This window comes from Theropithecus gelada, chromosome 16 (assembly GCF_003255815.1).
Source record: "Theropithecus gelada isolate Dixy chromosome 16, Tgel_1.0, whole genome shotgun sequence".
NCBI classification, from domain to species: Eukaryota; Metazoa; Chordata; class Mammalia; order Primates; family Cercopithecidae; genus Theropithecus; species Theropithecus gelada.
In genome coordinates this window covers 9,557,098-9,577,568 of record NC_037684.1, presented here as the reverse complement: position 1 = coordinate 9,577,568, position 20,471 = coordinate 9,557,098, and the positions used below count along the sequence as shown (strand labels likewise).

Sequence of the window (20,471 nt, the reverse complement as noted above, 5' to 3'; positions counted from 1 at the left end):
ATTTTCAAGGTAAAATGTACTGTTTTTAAATTAATGAGATGGTAACACTGCTTTTTTTTTGCAACTCTCTTTAATATCTACTTTAAACAAAAATGGCTTTCTCATATGTTCCTGCATTCAACCTTTTGTAGAATGTTGTTTTGAAATATAAGAAAATCCAACTTCATACATGTATAAAACTTGGAAAAGGAAATAATATTTTAATAGCTTTTTCATATAACTAGATATTCTTTACTTTCTCTCTTTTTTTTTTTGTTATAACTAGAAATTCTTGATGTTACACTGAAGCTAGACAAGCCGGGCACAGCGGCTCACACCTGTAATCCCAGCACTTTTGTGAGGCCAAAGCAGGTAGATCATGTGAGGTCAGGAGTTCAAGACCAGCCTGGCCAACATGGTGAAACCCCATCTCTACTAAAAATACAAAAATAAAGCCAGGTGGCAGTGGTGCACGCCTGTAATCCCAGCTACTGGGGAGGCTGAGGCAGGAGAATCACTTGAGCCTGGGAGGCAAAGGTTGCAGTGAGCCAAGACCACATCACTGCACTCCAGTCTGGGTGACAGAGTAACACCCTGTCTCAAAAATAAATAAATAAATAAATAAACAAATAAATAATAGACAAATGGTGGTTTTCCTCTTTCTGAGTCCACACACTGTAGTTTCTTAAAAGTTAGTTGCAATATAGAATCTGAAACCATATCAATAAATTTTTTGTACTTGATTGTATTAAAATCCATTCATTTACATTCTATTTTTTTTTTTGTTTTTTCGAGACAGAGTCTTACTCTGCTGCCCAGGCTGGAGTGCAGTGGCGCAGTCCCGGCTCACTGCAACCTCTGCCTCCTGTGTTCAAGCGATTCTACTGCCTCAGCCTCTAGAGTAGCTGGGATTACAGGCACGTGCCACCATGCCCGGCTTTTCTGTATTTTTTTAGTACAGACAGAATTTCATCATGTTGGCCAGTCTGGTCTCGAATTCCTGACCTCAAGTGATCCACCTGCCTTGGCCTCCCAAAGTAATGGGATTACAACCGTGAGCCACCACGCCTGGCCTACACTGTATTTTGAATAGATCTTTTATCCGTGCATGATTTTGTGATATACATAGGCTCTGGTCATTTGGAAAAATATTGGTTCACTGAGCTATGCTGACACATTTCATTATAAAACAGCAAATAATCACAATCATTAATTTCACCACCAATCTCCTCAGAAAAGTCTTTAAGCATTAGGAAGCTGTCAAGCTTATGATGGGAGATACAGGTTTTCCAAAATTCTAATTTTTACTTTAAAACCTGAAATGTATCTATTGTCAATTTTTTTCCCTTGAAGTAACAGGTTCACTTTGTTCATTTTTGATAAAATATCTTCCAAATACCAAAGTCTGATTAAATATAGTTTGTCTCTCAATCATTCTTTCACATAAAAATGGTGTTTGCAATTCAAACAACCCCACAAGGGCTTTTTTTCAAGTCGACCATCACACTGCTATGCAGCAGAAGAGCTTTATGGGTAATTCCTATTTCATCAAACAGAGTATTAAAAAGGTTCAAGTTTTAATAAAACAAATTTTTACTGCTCATGAAGGACACTCCTAAGTGAAACTGCTCTTTTTTAGCACACGGTGGTAAGGAATACAATGACTACCATTATGGTTGGCACCACTGCCTTGATTCATGCTGAGGCACCAGCAGTTTTACCCACCACTGCTTTGCACCATCACTGTAAACATCAAAATAGTGAAAAAGGCAAGTAACATCTAAGAATTATTATGAAAACACCTTTGACCTCATGGACCCCCTGAAAGGGTCCTAGGATAATCCTCAGGGGCCTGCATATAATCCTTACTTATTTCCAAATGGTCTTAATTACAGAAATAAGAAATAAGACTACATGGATTTGGTTAACATTGATTTTCATCTTGAATTCAGCAATAGAATGTACAGTTGTAAAGCTGAGGGCAGTGGCTTGAGCCAATTAAAGATCATGTGAACTTATGCTTCTCAGTATATTTTTATCATCTTCTAAAACTATCTCAGCCAAAACATTTGCAACTGTGCCAGCTCTCAGGAGGTGTTATGCTAGATGTGAATGCAAAAAAATCAAACTCGTTTCACTGTTCTAACACAAATACACACACACACCCCAAAACAAAAAAAAACCCCACTTAAGTAGAGCATTAATACAAAAGCGACTGTACTTCCTGATGATGTTTTTAGTAGGACAAACCCATTCTTAGAGGTTCCATGATTATGATAGTTTTAAAGGAAAAGCAGTAAAGGCCATAAGATGGGGTATGGACCTCTAAAGTGATAAATAGTGATGACTCTTACCTAACATCCTTCCCCACAGTCATAGCAGCAATCACTTTCTTCACAGCCTCCTTTCTCTTTTCTTTTTTTTCATTGTTGAGCTCAGCTTTTAGTTCAAATATTTCTCCTGCAAGAGATGAGAACAAACTGGTGAGGTCCCAGGACCACAGATTTAGAGCAGAATACTGCACTATATAATAACCAATACCGGAATAGCAGAGCAGCAACTGAAATAAGATTTTAAAATTACAGAATACGTAAAATTCAAAGCCCTAGACTATTATCTGACTCACTGATAAGGAAGTCATCAGTAAGTTTTAAAAACCTTTTAAATTATGGCCAGAGAGGAAGGTGCAATCCAGATCTTTAAGAACCACAGGAGTGGGAAAAAGTAAATCTCATTATATCTAGCTACAGTGGGGAGATAACAGTATATGAAGGATGATCTTACATCAGAATGTTAAAGTCTGGAGAAGAACATAAATGTAGGTAGGGAGCAGGCATGTATTATCTCATTTACCCACGCTCGGTTTTACAGATTAAGAAATGAGGCTCAAAGTTCACAGAGTGAGTGACAAACTTGGGCTAGCACTGTGTCTCCTGACTCTTGAATTCAAAGCTTCTCAACCCTGGCCACACACTCATATTACCTAAGAAATACTAAATATAACAAAGTACAGGCTCCACTCTGGGCCAAATAAATCATAATGCCAAGGAGAACTCATATTTATACCTTTAAGAACTCCACCAAGTGACTCTAATGCACACCCAATGTTGAGAATCACTATTTTAATCAGTACTTTAATAAATTAGTGGGCTTTAAGGCCCTTCCTATTCAATCAAACAAGAATAATCTTGAAACCAAGAATGGTATACAATGGAGTCAATTCCAAACGTGCAATCTTGAATGACTGCTTAGGCTCCGCACTGTAAAATGTCAGGGACTGTAACCACTATTTTAAGGCCTGGTCTCCAGGCTCACCTATCTTCAAGATGCTGGACCCAAAATAAAAAAGAAAGTAACAACCCTAATATTGTTTAAAAGAAATGGAAAAAAACCACTAAGCCCATGAAAAAGAGGTTGACTACTCACACCTCAACTTTCCATCTACATCCTCCAGCTCATCTACCATGCCTCAAAGACTTTCCTCCACCTTCAAGACTGTTCCTGTCGTTCCTTTCCACCAGATCTCATTCACCAGCAGAGAAACAGTGGGGACAGTCTCCGCTTTCGGAGGTTGCTACTGCCACCTCAGTGGCCCCGGAACGGGGGGCGCCCAGGGGTCCTTCGCCCTCGGCCATGGCCCCCGCAACGAGGCTTCGCTGCCACCCGTGTCTGAGCTGGACTGTGCGGGCGCCAGGCTCCTCCGAAAGGCGCACGAGACAGCCTTCTTCCTCTGGTTCCGCAATGGCCTCCTGGCATCGGGCATCGGGGTTATCTCCTTCATGCAGAGTGACATGGATGGCGAAGCAGCATATGGCTTCTTCCTGCTGGGCCGCCTGTGTGTGGTGTGGGGGCAGCGTCTCACACGCGGTGGGCCTGGCGGCGCTGCAGTGACCCATGCAGCTGACGCTAGGGGGCGCAGCTGCAGGCGCCGTGTTCGCCGCCAGCCTGCTCTAGGTGTGCGCCGTGGGCTTCTACATGCGGCAGCTGGAGCTGGACGTGGAGCTGGTGCCCGAGGACGACGGGGCGGTCTCCGCGAAAGGCCCTGATGAGGCGGGCCGACTGCCACCAGAGGGAGCGACATGGCCGCAGGCCCTGGCAGGCTCTGGATGATGGCGCCTGAGGACTGCGACATTAAAACCTGACCTCCCCTCCTCCAAAAAAAAAAAAAAAAAGAAAAGAAAAGAAATAGTGGGGACAGAACACTACGTGATTTGCCGGAAACCCTTATGTGGAAAGGAAGAAATTAGTAAGACACATAAGTAGAACACTTTTTCGTTTCAATATTCATGGCCAATAAGGCAAAAAAAAATTGTTCCAAAATTTCTATTTAATCAACTGCTACAAAAGTAGCATAGCAAGAAAAGCTGGGCCCCTTAAAGAGTCATTCTTCATAGGACCCTTCACCACGTCCCATCCTGCCAAATCCAGCTCTTAGTTCCTCTCATTCACTTCCGGGAACAGTAAAGGACAAACGGCAGGGTTTCAGAAAGTCTGAATTGTGAACAGCAGCAGGTGTTGTAGAATCAAAGCAGGATGTAACAGAAATTATTCCAATTCCAAAAGCATAAATTTAAAGAATATGTTTCAGTGGCAGTTCTGGTGGGTGTTGCAGGAAGCACAGGGAACACAATCTATCAATTTTTTTTTTAAGTATGATGTTTATCAGCAGTGATTCAGTCTGCAGTCTCAAACTTTTACAAATGCCTGAATTAAAAAAAGGTCACCAGGACCCTTTTCAAGAGTAGGTTTGAAGACTTAGGAGAGTTTTAAAATTGTAACGATTTAATTGTAATTATATCCCTTTATAGAATTATAGACATTTGGTTCATCAAAGCATACAAAATGCTAACAGAAGAAATAAACATATTTCCAAAAGAAAATCAGAAAAAGCTGAGAATGAATGACAAGTGGCTAATGGTTTTTGTGAGGTGTAAGTAATAAAAATAAGGAGGAAAAAGTTGGGCAGGACCAAAGAGGGGTACTAAAAGAGGGAAAGTCATATATTCTACAACTTTATTAAATTCCTACCTTTCCTCCCTCCTCCTCCCCCCAATCAAACCTACCAGGCACTGTTAGCAGCTAGCAGTAGTTCTCAATCATGGCTACACATTAAAACAATCTGAGGAGCTTTCTTTTTAATTTTTGTTTTCTTTTGAGACAGGGTCTCTCTCTGTTGCCCAGGCCAGGGTACAGTGGCACAGTCACAGTTCACTGCAGCCTCAACCTCCTGAGCTCAAGTGATCCTCCCATCTCAGCCTCCCAAAGAGCTGGGACTACAGGTGTGCACCACCATACAGGGCTAATTTTTTAATTTTTTTCATAGAGATAGGGTCTTACCATGTTGCCCAGGCTGGTCTCAAACTCCTGCACTCAAACAATCCTCCTGTCTTGGCCTCCCAACATACTGGGATTACAGGCATAAGCCACCATGCCTGGCCACGTGAAGAACCTTTAAAATCCCCACACCCAGACCATATCCAGGACAAATGAAATCAGGCTGAGGTTGAGACCCAGGCATCAATATTATTTCAAAGTTCCCTGACTGAGCAATTCTAATGTGTTGCCAAGATTGAAAGCTATAGACAACAAGCTGATGTAATTAAGCAACTCACTGCAACAAGAGAAAAAGAAGAATGGTAGTTGGTGTCATGTCTGGAATACTTTGGTAAATATAAGGACTCCTGAATACAAAAGCACAGAATTCTGATCCTAAGCAACAAATAAAGCAAGCTAAGCTACAGGCACAATAAGCTGAGATGGGCTAAAATGTTTGTCTTTGATGGGAAGACCCTCCACATTTCTAGAAATGATCTATTTTATTTAGGAACAATTTTACAAAAGATGAAAGGTTGGACTTTCCCCAGAAGAATCCTTTGTTCCTAGACCCAAACACATACATAAAAACAAGCATTATATTACTGATAACAAAGATGATGAGACTAATAAGTTCAAAGCCCCTCAAGTAATTCAGTCTATGACCTAAAAATCATAGATGGCTCTAGAGATTTCCTGTTTTAAATACACATCTAGACGAAGAACAAGGTAGATGTATATGGACGGATATGAAAATAACCCATTTCTATTTATTGTTTTGCATGATTGCTTTTTCATTAAAGATAAAAATTTTTTGAATCATATGTATTAATATATACACTTACATGCATGGAAAAAGACTTGAGGATATATACCAAGTTCCCTTGGGAATGGGAACAGGAAGGGAGAACTTTCATTTTTACCTTTTACATACATGTCTGTATTGCTTTAATTGTATTCTTTGTTATAAAATGTTTATTTCCAAGTAAAAATTATTTAATAAAAGAGAAAAGGTATGCTGCTTCTTTTGTCCTCCTCACACTTAACCAATCTTCAATGGATCAGTATTGATCTCAAACAGAAAAGAGGAGTCTCTTTCACTAAACAGAACCTTCAAGTCAAAATAATGTGCATCACAGCCCTATCTTTTAAAACCTACTCTTCAATAACTTGCTTGAATACATTCATCTGTAGAAGTAGTAGATGTCCAATGAGATTGTCAACATGTAGTATGTCTGAAGGAAGAGGTCAGGAACATTCTGCTTGGGGCAGTCTTACACTACAACTTTTGAAAATTTTCAAAGATTTGATTGTATTCTCATACTTACCTTTTTTATTGGTTGTGAAATACTTGGAGTCAGTCATGACTTTGGATCTTTAATGTGCACCTATAGCAAGAGAAAAGAATTCCTTCATTCAGGTTACAGATATCCAACAAGACATCCAATTAATTTTACAAACATCCAATTAATTTTAGGAACACTTATATTTAAGAATTTCTAAAAATGAGTAACATCTTCCTTTATCACCACCGTTGATGGTTCAAGGGATGCAGAGAAAACTAAGAATGTAACTCCTCAAGTTGCTAATAGGGGCAAAAATCTAAAGGCCAAATGTAATCGGGTAAAAATATGAACCTATTATGGCTTTGTGATTTTATCCACAGTAAATCCTCAAAGCTTTCAAGAGCTAAAGCTGGACCTTTTTATAAATATATCTGCAATTACTTTCCATTCAGGAAAATCTGGTAAATTCCTTGCCTCAAGCTGCAATCACTCCAAAGCATATACTCTGAAGCAGTGTAAGGTCAAAAGAAAAAACAATTTTGCCGACCTACTATATGAAACTTTCAATAAAAAGAATCTCTTTCCGAAAAAAAAAATTCGAAATTAGTAGGACAATATTCTTTCACAACAAACATCTAGAGAGGCAACCATGACCTACACATGGAATTTTTTTTTTTAAGTTTTAGTTTTGTAGGTATGTAGTAGGTGCATATATTTGTGGGGTACATGAGATATTTTGGTAACAGACAGACAATGCATAATAATTACATTAGGGTAAATAGGGTATCCAATACCTCAAGCATTTATCATTTCTTTGTATTATAAACAATTCAAGTATACCCTCTTAGTTTTTTAAATGTACAGTAAATTATTGTTGACTGTAGTCACCTTTATCTGCTATCAAATACTAGATCTTCATTGTACCTAACTATATTTTTGGATTTAAACAAAAAAATGTGTCTTTCTTACTTCCAACAATCTAGATTTAGTCCAAGAGTATTCTCAAATAATGCCAGTTTATAGTTACAAACAAGGCAAAAGACTGAGATATCTGTTCAGACACAAGACTCAAACTGGTGTTGAAACAAAAGAACCTGGATCTCAACCTCGACCTTAACTCTTCCATCCCAATTTCCAGAAGAAATAATCCAGATGACAAATGGCCCCAACTAACAAAAACGGCACAGTCTGGTCACATTTTTACTAAATAATAAGACCACGTTTTCTGATTTGAGAAACTATAAGACTTTGTCCAATGTACCTGACTTCTTTAAATATATTAAAATTTGGGGCTGGGCACAGTAGCTCAGGCCTGTAATCCCAGCACTTTGGGAGGCCGAGGCGGGCGGATCACTTGAGGTCAGGAGTTCAAGACCAGCCTGGCCAACATGGTGAAACCCTGTCTCTGCTAAAAATACAAAAATTAGTCGGGTGTGGTGGCACACACCTGTAATCACAGCTACTTGGGAGGCTGAGACAGGAGAATCGCTTGGACCTGGGAGACGGAGGTTGCAGTGAGCCAAGATCACGCCACTGCACTCCAGCCTGGGCAACAGAGCAAAACTCCATCTCAAATAAATAAACAAATAGAAATTTAGGCCAGGTGCAGTGGCTCATGCTATAATCCCAACACTTTGGGAAGCCAAGATAGGTGAATTGCTTGGGCACACGAGTTTGCAACCAAGCTGGGCAACATGATAAAACCCCATCTCTACTAAAAATACAAGAATTAGTCAGGCATGGTGGCATGTACCTGTTAGTCCCAGCTACTTGGGAGGCTGAGGCAGGTGGATCACTTGAGCCTAGGAGGTCAAGGCTACAGGGAGCTATGATCTCACCACTGCACTCCAGCCTCCATGATAGGGTGAGACCCTGTCTCAAGGGGACAAAATATATAAATATATATTTTTTTTAATAATATTCCTTCTATACTCAAAAATGAGTATCTTTTTCCTTATCACCATCACTAATAATACTTATTACCAACTTCAGGACAAGACATCCTGGCACCTGCTCATTATTATCAGGTCAATATGACATAATATATTTGGCAAACAATAGTAAATATGTATCTAGGAGAAAAGACCTAAGCAGCAAACAAATCAATGTAATTAAAGGAAAGAAAAAAGAGCCAGATAAACATAAAATAATGAAAAACTTCTGGTTCAAATCTGATCTCAAAAATGTGCTACTTGTACAATTTAATGGAAATTAGACTCATCTGCTATCTTTCCAACCAGCTAATTACTATTTATAGTCTTGATCCCAATAGCTCTTTAGATTGTACCAGAAATTCACAGAATGATCTTGTTAAAAGAAGTGAGCGGCCGGGCGCGGTGGCTCAAGCCTGTAATCCCAGCACTTTGGGAGGCCGAGACGGGCGGATCACGAGGTCAGGAGATCGAGACCATCCTGGCTAACATGGTGAAACCCCGTCTCTACTAAAAATACAAAAAACTAGCCGGGCGAGGTGGCAGGCGCCTGTAGTCCCAGCTACTCGGGAGGCTGAGGCAGGAGAATGGCGTAAACCCGGGAGGCGGAGCTTGCAGTGAGCTGAGATCCGGCCACTGCACTCCAGCCTGGGCGACAGAGCGAAACTCCGTCTCAAAAAAAAAAAAAAAAAAAGAAGTGAGCTAGGACTCACAAATATCATTACAGAATATAGAAATTTCTCCTTTAATACTTGTTATAATTAAAAATTATACTGAGGCTTGCCTTATGCAATGTTTTTACAATGCCTTTCTAGCAAAAATTCAAAGAATGTTATAATCATTTAATCCATTCATAATGTAAACTAAATGTGAAGTGGGCAAATGAAGAAAGGAATTCTTCACATAAAAGACCTGGAATAAATCTGAAGTTATCTATGAATTTATATATACAAACAGAAAAACCAATAAACAGAAATGATTACTTGAGCCTCAAGGAAGGACTATAGCTCAAATCCATTACAATCTGTCTAGGATGTTTACTATGCTATGCTATGTCCTTTAAAACTTGTTTAAGATTTTAAAACAAAACCTCCTTAGAATTCGTCACCCAATTTCTTTGAAAAGGGTCTTATACACACACGCATTAAATTTTTTTTGGCCAGGCACGATGGCTCATGCCTGTAATCCCAAAACTTTGGGAGGACGAGGTGTGCAGATAGTTTGAGCTCAGGAGTTCGAGACCAGCCTGGGGAACATGGCGAAACCCCATCTCTAATAAAAATACAAAAATTAGCCGGGCATGGTGGCACATGCCTGTAGTCCCAGCTGGGACTCACTGCAACATCTGCCTTCTGGGCTCAAGTGATCCTCCCGCCTCAGCCTCCCGAGTAGCTGAGACTATATGTTGGGATCACCGTGCCCAACCCATTAAAATCTGTTTTTTTTGTTTTTTTTTTGTTTTTGTGAGACAAAGTCTCACTGTGGCCCAGGCTCCAGTGCAGTGGTTCGATCTCAGCCTCCAGTGAAGTGGTTCGATCTGGGCTCACTGCAACCTCTGCCTCCCAGGTTCAAACGATTCTTCTGCCTCAGCCTTCAGAGTAGCGGGGACTACAGGCACCCACTACCATGCCCGGCTAATTTTTGTATTTTAGTAGAGATGGGGTTTTCCTTGTTAGCCAGGCTCATCTGGAACTCCTGACATCAAGTGATCCATCAACCCCGGCCTCCCAAAGTGCTCGGATTACAGGCATGAGTAAATTCTTTATAGGAATTTTCACTACATTCTATTGAACAATAAATTAACCTAAGTCTTAAGTCATGCCTTTAACAGCTCACATATTTCATTATCTGTAACAATTTCAATGTCAAGGAATATATTACTGTCCTGTTCACTGTGAGCATTAAGTGTTTTCATCTTAACTAGAAAATAATGCACCCACCCACAAAATTTCAGGGAAGAGAGGAGGGTCAAGCATCTTTAGAAGCCCATAACATAGATTCTAAATTAAGAGTCCCTGCTGCTCTAAAGAGAAGGGATATCACTGTAGTAAGCAACACTATTGTAAACAATATTCCCTATCCATATTGGCAGAGAAACATGGTGCCAAGCTGGCTCTTGCCTTAAGCCAAAAGAAACTCCAAGAAAAATGAAAATAGTCTAAATAAAAACAAATAGAAGACGTGATTGCTGCACAACACTGTCAGTGTACTAAATTCCACTGAACTGTATGCCTTAAGCTGGTTCATTTTATGGTACGTGAATTTCACCTCAAAAAAAAAATCACATATATATGATTAAGTGTATCTCTCATATAGTGAGTTCTTACCTCATATGATGAGAGACACATTTAATCACATGCTAGATATGGACACAGCCAAAGTCTCCAAAATACAGGATGGCAAAAACTGACATCTTCATTAGAAGTAACAGAAAAAGTACACAAAATAGAGCTCAAGAAAAAAAAAAAAAAAAAAACTCAAATATTTGCTGAAGTGCCTCAAAAATCAAGCTGCTCCTTTGGGGGAGAAAATGTTCCTTCAGAAGAGCCAGAGAAATAAGCAAAGCCATGACGGAATTTGAACTCACACTACCTTTCTACCAGATCAAACCAGACAAGTCAGGGCTGTTCTGAGGATTTATGATATGGCCTGAGGCCATTGTTAAACAACAAAGCTGCCAGAGTCAAAGCACATAATCACTCTTACTTGCCCTGACCAGAGTGTGATGTCACTGCATTTCGGAGTAGGCCTCCCTGCACAGGATTACATATCCAGATTTAACATAACCTAGTTTCTACGAAATATAGGTTGTCAAAGTCCCTCCTCTCCTATACCTCCCTCCAGTTCCCTAAAAGAAAAATTGAGCAGCAAAATAAGATTAATACCTTGGGTAGAATAAGGTCAAAAAAATTAATAGGATCTTAATTCAAATGGCTCTCTGGGAAGCTAAATTCGTTCGTAAAGTCCCTAAACCCTTCTTTTCACAAAGTTGGACTTTACAAAGCTCAGTGCTCATAGTAAAAAACAGAACAAAGTTAACCAAATTATAAAGCAGAAATGTCATTCCAGTAATCTTTTATTGTAAGGGTGAGAGGTGCCAAATTCATTTCTAATCAAATATTCAGTAATAATGCAAAGACAATAGCATTATCAGGTATTATTTTTCTCATAAGAAATTATGACACAAAAGCTAAAATCACCTGTGATTTCTACTTAAACAGACTACAAAGTAGTTTCTTAATATTATATAGAAGCAAAGGAGTTCAAAAGTTTTACATCTAATTCTTAACCAAAATAACATTAAACTCTGGAAAACTTAAGCCTGGAAGGAAAGAAAGGACAAGAGAAAGGAGAAGGTGCCCTATTTAATATATTCCTTGCTCAGCTTGGTTCAAACCTGTGTTAGTACTTCAAAATATGGATCTTTTAAGGACGGAAAGAATGAAAGAAGTGGACTTCCTTCAGTTTCTTCATATACAGTCAGAATATTAGATTTATATTGATTTTACCACCCAGCTTTTAGTGAGGATGCTTGCATTATACATCACCCTTTCTGCTTCCTTGAAAGTTTCAACGGTTAAGATACCTGCAAACAGTTCTCACCTTACCAGCACGCTTAGTCATCACTGGAATGTGTTACACGTTTTCTTAATAGAGCTGCACCTCCTTCATCTGCTACTTTCTATTATTACTTTGTAAGTGTACCCTGAGGCTAAGCAATTCAAGTATACAAGGAAGGTAATTAATAATTTAAATTGATTCTCAATTGAGACCACCTTCTTTCTTAGTCATTCTGCCTTTGTAAGTTTAATGCATTTTCTTTTAAACCACAATGGTTATGATAAGTCTTTGGCAGTTTTCAAAACATTTTTTCTTTTCAAAAGTCAAGTTTGGCTGGGCGCTCTGGCTCACGCCTGTAATCACAGCACTTTGGGAGGCCGAATAGGGAGGATCGCTTGAGCCCAGGAGTTCTAGACTAGACTGGGCAACACAGTAAGACCCTGTCACTAAAAATATAAAAATAAAAGTCAAACGTTTAATGAAGCATCCGCGTGAGTTCAATAAAAGCCTGTCCCCCCACCCCACCCCTCCAACAGAAGACTGCTCTTGAAAATAAGCAGCATGAACAAATTATCTGGATTCAAATGATAAGGAAATAACAGTAAGTTCCAGTTTCTTTACTTTCAGCTTAATCGACAGCCTTTCCCAAACCAGACCATTCCCGCAGAGCAAAGAAAAAAAAAAAAAAAAAAAAAAAAGGTGGGTTAAGATTTACCCCCATTTGCTTCCCCCTCTCTTACATCGGGTCAATTCTGGAGGTTACTCTTCCTCCAAGAGTCAGGAATGCCTCTTCTTTCCCCAGGTGGTCAAGATTCTAGCGATATGCTCCTCCATTACGGAGCAGGGAAGAGGCTGTCTCTCACCCTCAAGTTACTGGACAGACGACGTTCGCCCATCAATGAGCAAACCTTTGAGGTTTTTCCCTTTCGCTTTTGCTGGACACGTCTCAGACTCTTAGTGACTCTTAGTGAACGACGCCGAGCGGGGAAGAAAGACGGTTCCCCCCACGGCCTCCAGGCTCTATCAGCCACACCCCTGGCCTCTGGTCCTCCTAAACCCCCAATTCCGAAGCACATCTTACCCTCATGCCCCCAACTACTTGCTGCCACACCCGAGGATTCCCTCACCGCACCACAGTCATCATGGTGGAGACCCTTTCTCCAACCTTTTTCCTCTCACTGGTCACACCCGACGGTTCCCTGTATCCTCAACGGTCACGCTCTTAGGATTTCCTCGCTTCCGCCGGTCCTCGACTCAGCCTGGGGTTCCCCTTCTTTTCGTCCCCCACCCCGTCAATTAGGGACACACCCCAAAGGCAGCCTCCCTGAACTCACCGGAGGCGGAGGCGAAGTCGAGGGCGGGGGTGGCGGCGGTAGCCGGAGAGCACAGCCCGGGTGGTGGTGTAATGGTTTCCTGCCCGTCACGATTCTTTTCTAGGTCTAAGCCACTGCGCAAAACCCACTTTGCCAGGGACAAAGATGGTGGGCAGGAAACTCTGACGTCAGAGAACCTCGCCGCGTGACGTCATCGGGGTGCGCGGGAGACCTAGCAAGGCGGTGATCTCTGTCGCCTTCCAGACCCAAACATTTCCCTTGGTCCCAGCAAAGCTGGCCCATCTGGGCCTCAGAGGATGTTAAGTGGCTACTCCAAAGGAATATATTTAAAAAGCTGACAATGGATTTGTTACCTCGCACAGAAATTCTCTGAAAAACGTAAACACAGAGATGATGAAATATCCTGTTCCTTTGTGAAAAACAAAACCCCTCAGCTCATTTTCCTTCCAGGCTCAAGAGCGGACAATGTTGATATAACCCAGGCCTATATACGGGCAGTGGGGCTAGAGGATAGTGGTGCAGGTAAAAGAGGTTGAGGAGGCATTGGATGTGAGTTTGAATCCTTACCCTGAATGTGACTGGGAAAGTTAATGTCTCCTCAATCTTCTTATCTGTGAAATGAAGACAATGATAGTATCTCTCTCGGGCATGTGAAGCGTAAACCAGATAAATTAGGTCAAGTGCCTAGTAAATAATAGGTGTGCTTACACAAAAGTAAGTTTCTTTCGGAAACTAAGACCTAGATTCCAGGACCTGGAACTGGAGAACAAGATTGATGAGGTTAAATGAACTAGCTGTCCCTAAGGTTAATTTCAGGGTGTAAAGAAGGATGGAGAGCAAAGTGATGATTTATTTTTCTCACATTTTGCCCATGAACTCTGTGAGTCAAAAAATGTTTAAGTATTTTAAAACTTCATTCTTAAAAAAGTGATCAGAAGTACATTAAAATTTTGTATAACATACTCATGTATTATTATTTCCTCTGTTATTAAAATAGAGGAATAAGGGAAATTGGAAAGCCAGGTATAAAGAGAGATAATGTAAACACTTATGGTAAATCAGATAGCTGCATAATGTTATAGAATATTTTATGACAGAAAATTCATAAAGTGTTAAGTAAAAAAAGGATACAAAACATTATAGTATATGGTATGACTATATATGTATAGAAAAAAAAGGCTAGGATAGGCCAGTCGTGGTGGCTCACACCTGTAATCCCAGCCCTTTAGGAGACTGAGGTGGGCAGATCACCTGAGGTCAAGAGTTTGAGACCAGCCTGGCCAATGTGGCGAAACCCCGTCTCTACTGAAAAAACAAAAATTAGCTGGTGTGGTGGCACATGCCTATAATCCCGGCTACTCAGGAGGCTGAAGCAGGAGAATGACGTGATCCCAGGAGGTGAAGGTTGCAGTGAGCCAAGATCTCGCCACTGCACTCCAGCCTGGGTAACAAAACCAGACTCGTCTCAGAAAAAAAAAAAAAAAAAAAAAGCTTGGATATTCAGCACAATGTTAAAAGTGGTTATTGCGGAATAGTGAGAGTTTTACTTTTCTTCCTAATATTTTTCTGTACTTTTCAAATACAATGAACATGTATTTATTTATATGATTGGGATGTGCCTTTTAAATCATATTGTTGAAAAATATGATACAGAAAAATGCTTTGAAATGATAAGAATAAAAGAAAGATACAAAACTCTAAATCCAGAGGCGTATATATACCTATTAGTGGTTCTCTCTGGGTGCTGATTACAAATGTTATCTTCTTTATATTTGTTTTATTTTCCAATCCTTTCTCTGAAAAATGCATATATTTTAAGGAAAAATGAACCAATGCTATTTTCAAAATACAGCATCAATCCAAAAGCTTTTCCAACCTCATTCTCTTCCACTTTTAGGTGAAAGTATTGACCAATCTCCCTTCTTTTCACCTTTTGGGACCATCACGGGCTCATAATCTAATGGGAGATCACTCAAGAAACTGTTGAAATGATCCAGCCACATGATGATGGTGGTTTAAACAAATAACTGTTGATATTTATTGAGTATGATTTTATGTCAGTTACTCTGCTAAGTACATTTTTACATCCTCACCACCTACCTGATAACCAGGCAGGTACCATTACTTCCTCTATTTTAAGAGATACAGAGAAGTTAAAAGGTAGAATTAAGATGGCCGGGCATGGTGGCTCACGCCTGTAATTCCAACACTTTGGGAGGCCAAGGCGGGCGGATCACGAGGTCAGGAGATCGAGACCATGCTGGCTAACACGGTGAAACCCCATCTCTACTAAAAATACAAAAAAGTTAGCCAGGTGTGGTGGCAGGCAACTGTAGTCCCAGCTACTGGGGAGGCTGAGGCAGGAGAATGGTGTGAACCTGGCAGACGAAGCTTGCAGTGAGCTGAGGTCGTACCACTGCACTCCAGCCTGGATGACAGAGCGAGACCCTGTCACACACACACACACAAGGTAGAATTAAGATTTGAACCTAGGAAGTCTGACACTAGGACTGATAAGGCTTATGTTTTAGGTTTGGGCAAGGGATGAATGGTGGTACTCGTCACTGAAAATAGGAAAATATAAGAGATGGCAGAAGTTTGGGGAATGAGAGGGAGGTGATGAGTTCATTTTATATATTAGGTTAGAGTGAAGATCTCTATCCAAGAGGTACTTAATTATATGTGTCTGAAGATAAGGAATGATCTGGAGTTAAATTTGTGAACTGTGAGCATACAGATGATAATTCAATCTGTGGGCATGAACATTATTCATGAAGAATGTGGAGAGCTTGGGGAAGAAACAGATAAACCCAAGAATGCAAAGAGAACTGAGAAGGAGCAGTCAGAGAGGTAGGAGGAAAAGCAGAATAGTATATTTTAGGATGTTTTCGGAGTTTCATGAAAGTAGGGACTATATCAATCTGTTCACTCTTACCCATGTGAGGCCTAGCCCCATCACACACACACACAAATTAATATATGTTGAATAAATGCATAAATAAGTGATCAACAATATTAGTTGCTATAGACAGGAGAAGGAAGGGGTAAAAAGTGTCTACAGGATTTAGCAACATGGAGGTATTTGATGTTATTGCTGAGAAATCAGTAGAGATACGAAGGCAAAAGTCATACTGCAGATGTTTGAGGATGGATTAGAAGTGAGGAAATAAAAACAGGAATTGCAGATAACTCATAAGAAAGTATGACCAAAGAAAGAAGAGATGGTATCTGAGGAAAAGAGCGGCAAGGATTTTTTCTTTCTTGAGGCAGGGTGTTGCACTGTTGCCCAAGCTGGAGTGCAGTGGTACCATTACAACTCACTGCAGCCTCGACCTCCCAGGCTCAAGCAGTCCTCCCACCTAGCCTCCCAAGTAGCTGCGACTACAGGCGTGCGTCACTACGCCTAGCTAATTTTTTTTTTCTTTTTTGTAGAGGGGTGGGGAGGTCCTGCCATGTTGCCCAGGCTGGTCTGGAACTCCTGGGCTCAAGTGATCCTCCTGCCTTGGCCTCCCCAAATTATTTGGCCTCCCCAAATAATCCTCCTGGGATTATAGGTGTGAGCCACCAAACTCAGCCAATTTTTTAAAGTTTAGTTCTATACTCGTATATTTTTCTCTATACTAACACTTTAGCATACCATAGGTTTAATTATCTTTCTTACATATATGGCTCCAAAATCTCTATCTCTAGCCTAGATCTATTCCCCAAATTTCATCACCAAATCGATAACTATACTGCTGGGTAATTCTGTATTTATGGCCCACCAAAGTTAAATCATAAGGAGATGGAGGAGGTTAGAAAAACCTGGTTACAGAGTTGGACGCAGCGGTTTACACCTATGATCCCAGCACTTCGGGAGGTTGAGGTGGGAGGATCACTTGAGCCCAAGAGTTTGAGGCTGTAGTGAGCCATGATCATGCCACTGCACTCCAGCCTGGGTGACAGAGTGAAACCATCTCTAAAAAAAGAAAGAGAAAGAGAGACAGCGGGAGACAGGGGGAGAAAGAGAGCGGGGGTGTGGGGGGAGAGAGAGAGAGAAACCTGGTTCAAGGTACAACTCCTAGCAGATAGACATCGATTTTGTAAAGATGTCATTAGAAAAATCTTTAAGAGGCTGGCCATGGTGGCTCATGCCTGTGATCACAGCACTTTGGGAGGCCAAGGCAGGTAGATCACCTGAGGTCAGGACTTTGAACCCAGTCTGGCCAACATGGTGAAACCTTGACTCTACTAAAAATACAAAAATGAGCCAGGCATGGTGACACATGCCTGTAGTCTCAGGTACTAGGGAGGCTGAGGCAGGAGAATCACTTGAACCCGAGAGGAGGAGGTTGCAGTGAGCTGAGATTGTGCCGCTACACTCCAGCCTGGGCGATAAAGCGAGACTCCATCTCGGAAAAAAAAAAAAAAAAAAAAAAAGAAAAAGAAAAAAGAAAACTTTTTAAGAGCTTTGATTCATACCTCTCTGCTGTTCAAAAACTTTCAACTTCTCATTGCCTAACATGTTTGAAAGTTATTCTTCCCCCAGTTTCCTCCATCTGTGTGCTCCTTTCTTTGCTTTTCTCATCAATAAAATGGAGAAAGATAGTAACCATAATATTGAACAATGAAATAAATTACATGTAAGGCACTTAGAACTATGGCTGGCACGTAGCATGGACTATGGAACTATTTCCTATAATTGTGACTATTTTAATAAATTGCACTGAGCTGCACAAACCAGAAATCTAGGGGTCATTCCTGATTTCCCTTTCCTTCAGCTGACACATCCAATCCATCTCCAGTTGTGAATTCTACCTTTAAAACCTCAAAGCCGTGGCTGGGCACTGTGGCTCACGCCTGTAATCCCAGCACTTTGGAGGCCGAGGTGGATGGATCACAAGGTTAGGAGTTCGTAACCTGCCTGGCCAAGATGGTGAAACCCCATCTCTACTAAAATTAGCTGGGCATTGTGGCTGGTGCCTGTAATCTCAGCTACTGGGGAGGCTAAGGTACAGAATTGCTTGAACCCGGAAGGCAGAGGTTGCAGTGAGCTGAGGTTGCGCCACTGCACTCCAGCCTGGGCAACACAGCAAGACTCTGTCTCAAAAAACAAACAAACAAACAAACAAAAACAAGTAACAAAAAAATCTCAAAGCCATCCAACTCCCTCTATTCAATGTCATGAATCCAAGCCACCATCACCTTTTGCCTGGACTATTAGAAGCCTATAAGTCTTCTCTCTACCATTGTCCACATAGTGGCCAGGTTGTTTAACTTTTTTGGATGTATAACATACATTTAAAAACGTGCATATCTAGCCTGATGCGGTGGCTCACACCCATAATCCCAGCACTTTGGGAGGCAGAGGCAGGGGGATCACTTGAGGCCAGGAGTTTGAGACCAGCCTGGCCAACATGGCAAAACCCTGTCTCTACTAAAAATACAAAATTTAGCTGGGCTTGATGGCACATACATGTAGTCCCAGCTGCTCGGGGGGTGTGAGGTGGGAGAATCACTTGAACCCGCGAGGCAGAGGTTGCGTGAGCCGAGATTGCACCACTGCACTCCAGCCTCGGCTACAAAGGGAGACTCTATCTCAAGAAAACACAACAAAAACAAAAATGTGCATATATCATAAATGTAAAGCTTGATGTAAATATTGCACACCCACAAAACCATCAGAGACATCTTTAAAAAATATAAACCTGGCCAGGCGCAGTGGCTCACATCTGTAATCCCAGCACTTTGGGAGGCCAAGGCAGGTGGATCACAAGGCCAGGAGTTCGAGACCAGCCTGGCCAACATGATGGAACCCCGTCTCTACTAAAAATACAAAAATTGTAAACCCGGGAGGCGGAGCTTGCAGTGAGCCGAGATCTGGCCACTGCACTCCAGCCTGGGCAACAGAGCGAGACTCCGTCTCAACAACAACAACAAAAAAACAAAAACAAAAACAAAAATTAGCTGGGCGTGGTGGCAGGTGCCTGTAATCCCAGCTACTTGGGAGGCTGAGGCAGAAGAATCGCTTGAACCCGGGAGGCAGAGGCTGCAGTGAGCCATCACACCATCGCATTCCAGCCTGGGCAACAAGAGCAAAACTCCGTTTCAAAAAATATATATATATATATACGTATATATGTATATATATACACACACATACTATACACACACCTGATCTCATCTCTGGTGTGTGAATCCTTGATTGGCTTGCTTCCCATTGCACTTGGACTAAAATCCAGGGTCGTTCCCATGGCCTGTGAGTCCCTGCATGGTTTGACCTGTCTACCTCTCTAACATCATTGTATGCCTTTCAGTCACTGCTCATTTCCTCATCATTTCACATTTCGCTAGCTATAATAGCCCTCAAACACACCAAGCTCTTTCCCACCTTAAGGTCTTCACAATACTGTTCCTTCTGCCTAATATTCTTTTCCCCAACTCTTCATATGGCCGGCTCCTCATAATTTAGGTTTGTTATGTCCTCAGAAGGACATTCTGATCATCCAGTCTAAAAGAGTTGGGCCTCCCAGACCTCTTATTCGACTTGCAATTTTTTTTTTTTTTTTTTTTTTTTTTGAGACAGAGTCTTGCTCTGTTCCCCAGGCTGGAGTGCAGTGGTGTGATCTCAGGTCACTGCAACCTCCGCCTCCTGGGTTCAAGAGATTCTCCTGCCTCAGCCTCGAGTAGCTGGAATAACAAGCATCCGCCACCACTGCACCACTACTCCAAGCTAATTTTTGTATTTGTAGAGATGGTTTCGCCATGTTGGCTAGGCTGGTCTCAAACTCCTGACTTCAAATGATCCACCTGTCTCAGCCTCCCAAAGTGCTGGGATTACAGGTACGAGTCACTGTACCTGGCCCTACCTTTCCTTTTTCTTTTCTTTTTTCTTTTTTTTTTTTTGGAGACAGAGTCTTGTTCTGTCACCCAGGCTGAAGTGCAATGGCGCAATCTTGGCTCACCACAACTTCTGCTTCCTGGGTTCAAGATTCTCCTGCCTCAGCCTCCCGAGTAGCTGGGATTACAGGCATGTGCCACCACGCCCGGCTAATTTTTTGTATTTCTAGTAGAGACGGGGTTTCTCC

General features: G+C 41.3%; 1 protein-coding gene across 7 annotated transcripts in view; it reads right to left on the bottom strand.

Annotated features, from left to right (window-relative positions):
* Positions 1–13,570, bottom strand: part of AP2B1 (adaptor related protein complex 2 subunit beta 1) — a 138,452-nt gene extending 124,882 nt beyond the window's left edge. For 2 of the 7 annotated variants that reach the window (XM_025362427.1, XM_025362430.1), the window contains exons 1-3: positions 13,405–13,570; positions 6,621–6,680; positions 2,334–2,439 (exon numbers count right to left, since the gene is read on the bottom strand). In XM_025362427.1, coding sequence (XP_025218212.1) covers positions 2,334–2,439; positions 6,621–6,657 — 143 coding nt within the window. In that variant the 5' untranslated portion in view covers positions 6,658–6,680; positions 13,405–13,570. Of the gene's footprint in view, positions 1–2,333; positions 2,440–6,620; positions 6,681–12,112; positions 12,222–13,169 lie in introns of all 7 variants that reach the window. The other 5 variants (XM_025362431.1, XM_025362432.1, XM_025362426.1 and 2 more) reach the window with 4 other exon arrangements.
* Between the last annotated feature and the right edge of the window lie 6,901 nt (positions 13,571–20,471).